This window comes from Eumetopias jubatus, unplaced genomic scaffold (genome assembly GCF_037043125.1).
Source record: "Eumetopias jubatus isolate StellerSeaLion01/CBP00866 unplaced genomic scaffold, mEumJub1_p1.0 scaffold_6, whole genome shotgun sequence".
Lineage (NCBI taxonomy): Eukaryota > Metazoa > Chordata > Mammalia > Carnivora > Otariidae > Eumetopias > Eumetopias jubatus.
The window spans coordinates 124,836,957-124,848,259 of NW_028274812.1; the positions used below are offsets into that span (position 1 = coordinate 124,836,957).

General features: G+C 51.8%; 1 protein-coding gene across 1 annotated transcript; it reads right to left on the bottom strand.

The window, feature by feature from the left end:
- Nucleotides 1–804: 804 nt before the first annotated feature.
- Nucleotides 805–3,976, bottom strand: LOC114223871 (tubulin beta-2B chain). Its single transcript, XM_028122878.2, has 4 exons — nucleotides 3,821–3,976; nucleotides 2,879–2,987; nucleotides 2,486–2,596; nucleotides 805–2,130 (listed from the first exon to the last, which is right to left on the bottom strand). The coding sequence occupies exons 1-4, from the start codon at nucleotides 3,875–3,877 to the stop codon at nucleotides 1,070–1,072; spliced, it is 1,338 nt and encodes a 445-aa protein (XP_027978679.1). The 5' UTR covers nucleotides 3,878–3,976; the 3' UTR covers nucleotides 805–1,069.
- Between the last annotated feature and the right edge of the window lie 7,327 nt (nucleotides 3,977–11,303).

An 11,303-nucleotide genomic window follows, 5' to 3' on the forward strand; every position in this document is an offset into this window, starting at 1 on the left:
ATGGCACAATTTGGCAGGAAATCTCCAGAGAAATTTGCAGGATAGCTGTTCTCATATACACAATGATATATGCACAAAATTACTCACCGTGGCACCATGAGAAAAAAGCATAAAGGACCTACATGGCCGTCCTAAGGAATTAACGAAATAAAGTACGGCAGGATTACATAATGGATACTGTGTATCCATTTCAAGGAGGGAAGCTCTGTATTTTAAACATACTGTTCAGTGAAGAAAAGAGGCAGCAGAACAGTGTTACTAGCATCATAAGAGGTGTGAAGAAAGAAAAAAGGGAATAATCTACCTCCGTTTGAAGATATATAGAATATTTCTTCAAGGATGCTGGAGAGATAACAGTGATAAGAATGGTTGCCCTCCAGGGAGGAAAACTGTAGCAAGGAACACAGGAGGAAGAGACTTCCTTTCCACTCTCTATTCTTTAGAATTGTGTGCCCTATGCAGGTAGTAACTATTAAAAAAAAAAATTTTTTTTTTGTAAAGAAGTAAAGACATAGTAGGATTTCTACATGAAATTACACTTAGTCTGCTTTCAAGGAGGCAGCCTTTCAACTAATAAAATATTTAAGGGCATTTACATATTTGCAGTGATGTCACATCTTATATTGGGTATGACTGTGGTCGGTTCAGTTTTACCACACGGACAGAGTAAATTCATTTGAACTTTTACCTCTCTCTTCCCTTTTCTAGAGGAAGAATTTAATATAATGTGTTCTGCAAGTTAACAGGCAAAACCATTATAAAGAAGCCAATAAAGAGAAGAAGGAGACAGAAGAGAAGACACCATTAGGACACAAACGTTTATGTGATTTTAGCCATTACAACAGTAGTTCAGAAATATCTCAAATGTTACATTGATATCATCAATAATACAAAAAGAAAAAAAAACCCAAATGACAGGCAACAGTGAAGAGCACCAGAGACCCAGCGCACACACCTAGAGAAGACCATGCTTCTTTCCTTCAACTGCCAAGAGATTTTCACCACTAAGCCCCCCTCCCCCGTGCTTTCCTTTTCCTCGACTTTCCCTAACCTGCTTTCAAGCGTGACTTTAAGCCTCATCCTCGCCCTCCTCCTCCTCGAACTCCCCCTGTTCGTCGGCCGTGGCGTCCTGGTACTGCTGGTACTCGGACACCAGGTCGTTCATGTTGCTCTCGGCCTCGGTGAACTCCATCTCATCCATGCCCTCGCCCGTGTACCAGTGCAGGAAGGCCTTGCGCCGGAACATGGCCGTGAACTGCTCCGAGATGCGCTTGAACAGCTCCTGGATGGCCGTGCTGTTGCCGATGAAGGTGGCCGACATCTTGAGGCCGCGCGGCGGGATGTCGCACACGGCCGTCTTCACGTTGTTGGGGATCCACTCGACGAAGTAGCTGCTGTTCTTGTTCTGCACGTTGAGCATCTGCTCGTCCACCTCCTTCATGGACATGCGGCCGCGGAAGATGGCGGCCACGGTCAGGTAGCGGCCGTGGCGCGGGTCGCAGGCGGCCATCATGTTCTTGGAGTCGAACATCTGCTGCGTGAGCTCGGGCACCGTGAGCGCGCGGTACTGCTGGCTGCCGCGGCTGGTGAGCGGCGCGAAGCCGGGCATGAAGAAGTGCAGGCGCGGGAAGGGCACCATGTTCACGGCCAGCTTGCGCAGGTCGGCGTTCAGCTGGCCCGGGAAGCGCAGGCAGGTGGTGACGCCGCTCATGGTGGCCGACACCAGGTGGTTGAGGTCTCCGTACGTGGGGGTGGTCAGTTTCAGGGTGCGGAAGCAGATGTCGTACAGGGCCTCGTTGTCGATGCAGTAGGTTTCATCGGTGTTCTCCACCAGCTGGTGCACCGACAGGGTGGCGTTATAGGGCTCGACCACCGTGTCGGACACCTTGGGCGAGGGCATGACGCTGAAGGTGTTCATGATGCGGTCTGGGTACTCCTCTCGGATCTTGCTGATGAGCAGCGTGCCCATCCCGGACCCCGTGCCGCCCCCCAGCGAGTGGGTCAGCTGGAAGCCCTGCAGACAGTCACAGCTTTCTGACTCTTTCCTCACCACGTCCAGGACCGAGTCCACGAGTTCGGCTCCCTCTGTGTAGTGGCCCTTCGCCCAGTTGTTGCCCGCACCACTCTGGCCTGCCAGAGGGAGAGACTTCATAAGGCACTGATGACTGGATTAAATGCTTTTTACCTTAGACCCCTTAATATAGATCAATGAGTCAGTGTTCAGATAAGATTATCTCAGATTACCACCCAAATGGCCAGACATTAAAATATTTGGTTATGGATATAATTATAAACAAGGAAGTCTAGGAATACCTGGCCATTAGAGGTTGAAAGGCAAATTTATTTTAGCTTATATTAAGACTGAATGGGCACACAACAGGATGTTCTTCATTCAATACTTTCCCTTAGGTGGTCATACCCCTCCACCCCGAGCTGTACAGTGTCAAATGAGCCTCCCATGCCATCAGCCATGTCAGTGACTCACCAAACACGAAGTTGTCTGGCCTGAAAATCTGGCCGAAGGGTCCAGACCTGACCGAGTCCATGGTGCCCGGCTCCAGGTCCACCAGGATGGCCCGAGGTACATATTTGTTACCTGCAGGGAACACAGCTGGACTTAGATGTGCAGGCAGAGAGCTCTAAAGAGAAAGGCTCCCTCCCCCCTTTTGCAGGCACTACTGTTGTCCCCAAACAAAGAAGGACACAGAACCGATCAGATTCTCAAAGGTTTTGGTTGTGAACCGCCCACTGAAATCCTGCAGTGAAAGAGTGGGAATTCTAAATCCGCTAGTCCACTCTACCCTGGGGCCACACTCCTGGAGTTAGTCCTGGGGACAGGAGAGTAAAAAATTGAAGGGGGGGATGGTAAGGCAATTACCAGTGGCTTCATTGTAGTACACATTGATTCTCTCCAGCTGCAAATCACTGTCTCCATGGTAACTGCCAGTGGGGTCGATCCCATGCTCATCACTGATGACCTCCCAAAACTAAGACACAGAAAAAGTTTGCATTTAGACATGCCCTACCCCTCAAAGAGAGACCGAGTCTCACAATGAAAAGCCCTCGACTCAGTTCCAAAAACCCTAACTCTCAGGCAGCTGACCCGGCTCCGCCGCAAGGCTTGTATTGTGCAGGGTCAGAAAGTTGAAATTGGGCGTTTCCCCGGCGAACAGCTGCGGGCGGCAGGAGGCGGGGGTCTCTTCGGGTGGCGGGGCGGGGGGGGGTGGGGTTGGTGCAGCAAAAGCTGCGGGCTCGCGCGGCCGCGGAGTTCCGCGCTCAGAGTCGCAGCTGCGGGAGGCGGCGGGCGGCGGGCGCGCAGGGACTCCCAGCGGCGCGGAGGGGGTGGGCTGGGGAGCAGGGACGGGAGGGACGGAAGGAGGGTGGTTTGAGATTCAAAGCACGTCCAGAGACCTCAAGACAATCGCTCTCCTCCCCTCCCCCACAGCTCGACTGGGGTTCGAACGGATAAAACCACTTCTCCCAGTGTCCCGGCCCCTCCCGTAAACGCGCGCGCACAGCCTCGGGGACACACCCGCGCCTTCTCCAGGCAAGCTTGTCTGGCCAAGTGAGGATCAGGGAGAAAGCGGGGAGCAAGGAGTGGCCGGGATTCCAAATGAGTTACAGCAAAAATGAAAGCGAGCTTCCTCCCCACCTCCAAATCGCCTCCGAGCCCACGCCCCACACGGCCGCACAAAGCTGCCGGGAAGGTCTGTGCTTGGGGAGTCCCGGGCCTGCTCAGGTCGAGGCTCGAGCCGAGGAACTCCGAGGGGCTACAGGCCAAGGCCCCCCCCCCCGACCCCGCCCCTCCCGGAGCGCCCACCTTGGCGCCGATCTGGTTGCCGCACTGGCCCGCCTGGATGTGCACGATCTCACGCATGGTGCTAGCTAGCTCCTTCTGGCCCTGGTCGGCTTCTGGTCAGTCTGTCCGTCCTCCCTTAAACACCCACTGCGGGGGTCACCGGCAAGGCGCTCGGGAACCGACTGTCTGAGAGCGCCGGCCCAGCGGACTCAGCCTTTTATGCAAGGAGGGTGGGGCGGCCCGCGTAGGCCGCGCCCCCAGCTCGAGCCCCCCAGTCCCCTTCGAGCTAGAGCTCTCCAGGCCCCGCTGACGTAATGCTCCGAGCCCAAAGGACCATCCTGGGGGCTGGACATTGGGCCCGCAGCCAATCAGCACAGGCTTGCGGACCGGGCGAGGAGTGGGGGTTTGGGGTAGTAGGGTGGAGGCGTGGGCATTGTCTAGGACTTGGGGCGGGGGGAGGTGGAAGAGCTGGGGATTGAGAATTGGGGGTAGGTGAAGGAGCTGAGGGCGGGAGGGTGGCGAAGCGAGGGCGACCCCTGGGGCAGGCCGGTGGTGGGGGGAGAGCTGGTGCTGCATGGGGGGAGCAGGGAGACTGGTGCAGGTGGAGAGGCCCTCAGGTGCGCTGTGCGCCGGGTGCTGGCAGGTGGAAGGGTAGAGGGGGGCGTAGGTCGCACTGTCAGCGCTGGCGGAGGCCCCTCATCGGCCAACGGCCGGGGATCCCTAAGCTACCCGCCCCTCGTGAGACCACTGCCTCTTTCCCCAACCCTAGAAGCCAGCGACTGTCCAGCCGCCGAACCCTGGTCACACAGAGCCTTGGGAGGACAGGCGAGCCCAGGAGAAAATGGTGTGTGATCAGGCTGTGGGGTCTGAAGAGCCGTGACCCCGGACCCCAAAGCCCAGGAGCCCCAGGGGGCCCTGCGCCCTGCCCCCAGCATCCGCCTGCTCTCTTTTGTCTCTGTCAAGGGCTCCTTGCTCCCTCTACTGCGGTTGCTGCATCCAGGGGTGGGGCAGCCTCCGCGCCCCCTCCAGCCCCATCCGACTCTCTTCAAGAGTCCCCAGCTCCCTGGCTGGTACCAAAGACCCCTCCACCTCGCGGGCTGGCTTTTTGTTCCTCCGGAGTGGATGGTGTGGGTGTGGCTGTCCGCGCACGGGTACTGTCCAGCGGTCAGAACAAGGGTGGGGTCCGGGGGGCGGGGCTGCGGCAGAACAAAGGGCTCACAAATGTGTGGGATACCTCCCACGTCTGAGTTTTTAAAAAATCACACCCCCGGCGCTCTCCCTCTCTGGGTTTGGTTCATCTATTGTCCAGGAAGGAAATGGGTTCCGCGGGTGATCATGGCCCACCGCACCGCTAACACTCTTCTCTTTCATCAGGTGCCGGACCCTGCGGCGGCCACGGGGTCCCCAACCTTCGTGCTGCCGATGGGGGTGAGGGACACGCCTAAAAACTGCGGCAGAGCGAGGGAGCAGCCACCCGAGACCCTGACGCGCACAAAGCGCGTGCGCAGACTCGGAGCACTGACACTTTCAAATCCACAGTTTCTAGGTGGTCGGAGGAGATGATCTCTTTGTTACTCTTCGTGTGTCTGTGTGTGAGGGGGGATGGGGAGAGGGTGCTCAACCTGCTTGCGTTCAAGGGTGGGAGCGGAAAGGGCGGCTGAAATACCGACCTGGAACCCGGCCCCTGCAATTCCGTGGGTGAAGCGCCCTTCCCCCTCTCGACTCGGGACGGGTCTTCTGCGAGGTGACGTGACCCCTTTTCATCCTCTGGCGAGAGGGGCCGCATGACCCGGGTTCCCGTGGGGGAGCGGAGCCTGCAGCTGTTGAGTGAGACCCTCCCAGAACTATCAGCAAGCTGTCACCGCCTTTCTTTCCCGCTGGGAGGTGGAAGGGGGGCTTTCAACTCAATTCCAGGGCACAAAGAGAAACCCAGAGAACAAAAGCCCAGCCTCCCCCAAACACCCATGGCGCCCAGACTGAACCTTCGGGGCAGAATTCCCCGGACGCGGCTCCCCTTCTCGGGGTTGGGATGGGGTCGGGCGAGAGGCAGAGGAGCAGAAGGTCCTCCCACAGGCCCCACTTGAGGGTTCCAAGGACCCAGGACCCCGAGTTTCTAATCCAGCTCCTACAGACGCAGAAACGTCGAGGGTGAACGATTCCCAAGGTCCCACGGCAAGTTAAAAACAGGGCTCAGGCTGGAATCCCGTCTTCCAGGCGCCCCAGCCCTCGGGGAAGGTGACCACGTTCAGGCCGAAAGAGCTGTGGCTGGTGTCAGCACCCGGACCTGGGGATGGCGGCTCCGGTGGGAGCGAGCCGTGCGGGAAGGCCCCGCTGGGGCTGCACCCGCGCTCTGTGTAGACGCGCGCCCAGCAGTGAGCGCCTGGCTGCCAGCGCCAAGGTGCAACCCTGGCGCGCTGCGCTCCGGGGGATCTGCTCCAGGCCGGGAAATTTGAGCCGGCCGCCAGCCTCCCTCACCTAATGGTTTATTTTCTCAGCTTCGGTTTCAGAGCCAGATTGCCGCGGAGTGCCGGGTGAAAACGCGAGTGCGAGATTATGTGGATAAAAGGGCCCTTTCCTCTCCGGTTTATTTTAGGGGAGAATGCTTGGGATAGGGTGAGGCTGGAACTCACTCTTCTGAAAGCCCGGATGCCCTCCCTTTCATACATCTGCGGGTACTGTCGCCCACCCCAGCCTCTGCGGGGCCGGCACTCTTGTTAAGGGCTTTACGCCTCTCCATGCCCCCCCCCTTCCCAATTTGGAATTATGCTGCTACACATTTTTATTTTCGCAAGAAGCTGATTTGGGGTCGGAAGGCTGAACGTTGATGACAGCCAAATCTTTCCCCGCTCTTTCCGTTTAACTGCCAATCCTTATCATTTTTATTCTGTACAGCTCCTGAGGGGAGGCTGGTAAGGGACCTCCAAAGCATAAATAGATCCGGCCTCAGTCGGGTCCTCCAAGCATTTCTTTTTGTGAATTATACACAATTCTTCTCCACCTAGGTCATTGTATACCAGATGTGAAAGGTGTCAGGACAATATATTTCACCATCACTTACAGGCTGTTAGCTTTAATGATGTACCAATATTCCTAAAATTTCCCTTTCCCAGACAGTTGTAGAAATAACGCAGCGTAAAATAAAATCCCACATTTATTCTATGCATAACCGATTAGGTGGCTGAGGTGAGTGAGATACCCCTGAAGCTATTAAAGTTGTATTTGCTCTCACAATATTCAGAGTATTTTCAATGGCAAATTCTCAAGTGATTTTGCATTTCTCTATGATTACACACAGAGTCATTGTTTTAATTAATTGGAGTCTGATTGGGAACATTGTACTGCTGATTTGGTAGTAAATTTTTAAAGCATTATTTTCTTAAAGCAAGATTTTTTTTTTTTTTTAAACACATTTACTGAAATTACAAGACATCTAGCTTTCGGATTTCCCGGCTGCCTGCCTGCATTCACCACTTGATACACAGCCCAAGCCGGGGTAGCCTGACAGCACACTCCTCGGCGAGCTGCAAGCGGTTTCCTAGGCAACCGACACTTGGCCAATGAATGAAGAGGAATTGAAAGAGACTGCCAATCCATCATTATTTCCTTTTTTCACTCTTCCCAAAACTCTCCAGCTAGAAATATTGGAAAGCTACCAAACCTAACATCGACGTAAAGGAGTCGAATGCCCAGAGGAAGAGGTCGCAGCCCCATAGTGTGACCGTGGCGAAGGAGATGGTGCACGGGCTTCCTGGGCCCCACCGAGACCTCTGCTTTCTCAGCTTTGTCACTCTCTCTGTTCCTGTGCCACTGTCCTCCCCCTTTCCTCTCCCAGGCCTTCCCCTCCCCCGATGAGAAGCTAGCAGCTCCCAGCAGAGCTGCCCTGGTGCTCTTTAGTCCAAGGGTTGCCGGGCTGTGAGTCTCAGAGCCCCTGTCCTTCCGAGGTCGTGGGGCTCCGGGGGGAGCAGCCGGCCCAGGTAACAAAAGACTAGAATGAGCAGGGAAAATTCTGAGTCCGTGAGTGCAGGGCAGTGCGGAAATATTTGCTTTTGTTCCTCGGTAAGGCCGGCTGTTTTTCCGTTGCCTGCGTTCGAATTTGAGTTCAAATGGCCTCAGTCCAGGCGGAGTGCTGAGCTTTCACCGAAGAGATTTGCCTTCTTTGTCAAACAAATGGGCAGAGGGGGTAGAACCCGGCTTTCCAAGGCACCGCCTCCCTAGTATAAGCCGGCTCTCCTCCCCCACAGTATCAGTGATCTGTAAGATCCTGGGGCTGGGGGAGGGCAAGCCAGAGAATGCTCGGCCTGGGAATCCTAGGTAAATGGCATTTCACCCTACAGAGCCGGATGGTGTAGAAAACAGAAACAGAGTAGAAAGTACCCTTACATGGGAACATTACAAAATGCTAAGATTGACAGGGCGCCTCTTGCAAGGTGCAGTCCGTGAAATCGACGAATTTATAAATAAATCCCTTACGAAATGAATTGGGTACACACGCGCAGATAGGCTTCCGGAGCCATTTTCAGAGTTAATGCCAGACAGCTGTGGGGTAAGGTGGTTGCAGGTCTGCCACCCCACCTTAGAGGCTGTTCCACCCGCAGGGGCTGCTCACCAAGGTCTAGGTAGCGCTCCGTTGCTCTTCTACTTTTGCTCTTAGACCTTTGCTTGCCGTTTAAATAAAATTAAAACTGTATTGAGGGGCATCTGGGTGACTCAGTTAGTGAAGCCTCCGACTCTTGGTCTCAGCTCAGGTCTTGGTCTCGGGGTCATGAGTTCAATCCCCGTGTTTGGCTCCACGTTGGGCATGGAGCCTACTTCAAAACAAAACAAAACAAAACAAAAAACCCCTGTGTAATCAGATAGATACACACATACCTATGGTAACACACTTTGTCTCCTGGATTGAGATGCCTGGTGGATATTAACTATGTCTTCATTGAAGAAAGAAACAGGGCAGCTTCTGAACAGGAACCCTTAAGGGCTTGGCATGCCCAGCCCACTTGTGAGTGCCACCACATACCTGCGGTACACTTTCAAGAAAGTAATGCATTAAGGGAACCTCCGGTAAAACTCACTACCTCTTTCAAAATAACCCCATAGAAAGGAAACTTATTAAAAGAGACTGTTTTTCATATATACCCAGAAGAATTGAAGGTAGAATTTCAAAGAGATCATGTTCACAGCAACATTATATACAATAGCTAAAAGGTGGAAGAACTCAAGTGTTCATTGACAGATGAAATAAAATGTGGCATACAGATACAGTGGAATATCACTCAGCCTTTAAAAAAAAAAGGAAATCCTGACATAACATGGAGGAACTTTGAAGGTATTAGGCTAAGGAAATAAACCAGCTATCAGAAGACAAATGCTATATGATTTCATGTATATGAGGTCCCTAGAATAGTCAAATTCATAGAGTCAGAAAGAACGGTGGGGGGGCGGTGGGAAAGACTGGTGGTCGCCAGGGACTGAGAGGAAAGGGTAATGGGGAGTTCGTGTTTAATGGGGACAGAGTTTCAGTTTTGCAAGATGAAAAGAGCTCTGGAGATGGATGGTGGTGATGGTTGCACAGCTTTTAGAGAATGTACTTAATGGTCACTGAATTTACACTTAATAATGGCTAAGATGGCAAATGTTGTGTTTTGTGCATTTTACCACAATTAAAAATGAAAAAAACCAAACAAAACAGGATTAATTCTTAGTATCTCCTAAATATTAAGTGGTATTTTTTGTCTTGGTTCTAGTATAGTGCTCTAAGTTTCTCTGTAAAAGGTAGATAATGATAGAAAAATAGATAGATAGATAGATAGATAGATAGATAGATAGATAGATAGATAGATATTCTTAAAACCAATGTCAAGTATCATCATTTATCGCTCCTCCTTTTTCAGGTGAACTGAGGAGTCCGGGCCCTGGAGCCTGGACCCAGCCAGACTGGAAGAAGTCACCGGAGGTTCTTGGTCTTGTCATAAGAATGAACTCAAGGACAGAATGAATTCAAGGACAGAATGAATTCAAGGACGCAGCACAGTCGATGACTAACAGAAGCAGGAAAGTTTATTAAAGTAAAAGGTACACTACAGAGCTCCAGCTGGAGAGTTGCTCACCCTGGGGGCTGGTTTCCTATCTTTTATTGATAGTTGTTAACCAGGGGGCAGAATATTCATTACTTGGGGCAGGAAGCAGGGAGGGTTTCATTGCTTTTTCTTCCTAATTTGGTCAGGGGTTTCCTGTCGTCTCATCTGCCATCTTGGCCTGCCTGGTTTGATTGCCTTGTGGAGTGCTGGCAGGACAGGCCTCTGACCTTCCCAAGAGCTAGCCATGACTTCCTTGTTGCTGACTCCCCGCCACCCCCATCCTGTTAGAGCCTATATAGCTACCTACTGTAACATTTCCCTGGGTCAATTTACTACTGAAAGTGATGTCAGAGACAACTAAACTAGTAATTGGACCATGGGATTTCTTCGCTCATACATCTCCACTGACTCCCTATAGCTTGTAGTGTCTGGTCCAAACTCTTAACATAGAATTCAGGTCCTTTGAATCTGGGTGTGACCCACCTTTCCAGGGTTACCAGCCACCCCTCCACCTAGACACAGTATATTCCAGGAGACTTGGACTTGCCCATTGCTCTCTTTTCTAGGCCATGTTCTCTGAGCCCCTGAGTCTCTGCTCATACTGTTCCCTCAACCTGGAATGAACCTCTCCTTTTCTTCTTCTGTTGACATTTCATTCATTCTTCATGACACAGCTCAACTATCTGTGTCCCCCAGTTGCCAGGAACAGTGAACTGCCTATGCTATGCACGCCCAGAAGTTTCTTCCTACGCCTACTACAGGTTCTGCATTTATAACATGAAAGCAGTGGTCACCAAGCTTTTCCAGTAAAACAAGAAAAGTTGAGCATACATTCCCAATATATGTATATTTATTTATCATAAACTACATATGTGTATTGTTATAAGCCAGTATTTCAAGGTGTATATACTTAGTATAAGATACGTCATTAACGATACCAGGTGTTAATATTTCAAATACACTTTTCTAGAACTTTCCATCTTATTTTGGTCAACATCTTGCCATGCTTGAGTTCCTCATGGTTTTCTGACTTGGCAGTGGGCCTGACTAAAAGCTTGTAGAAGCAGCAGAGTGTCAGCTCTGCTATTTCCTTATGTGTCTGCATCATTAATATCATTCTTCACTTTGCAACTTCTTTGCTGTAGTGTTTTAAGCCTCTTGTCCATTTGCGAGGATCAGTGGAGCAAAATCTAGATAATATGATCAGTAAACCCACTGTCAATTTCTCTTTTATGGACCTCCCTTTCCAAGGACTGATGCACAACACGTGACCAGGAGACAGAAGAATCCTGTGAGGACACCAGTGTCATCTGGAACATTAACTATTTAAAGAGTAACTTATTTTTCTAGGAAATAAGTATAAAAAGGAGTTCTCATAGTTTCTCTTCACACTACAAAAGATGCTCTTGCCTGTCCCCCTCTGACCTTTG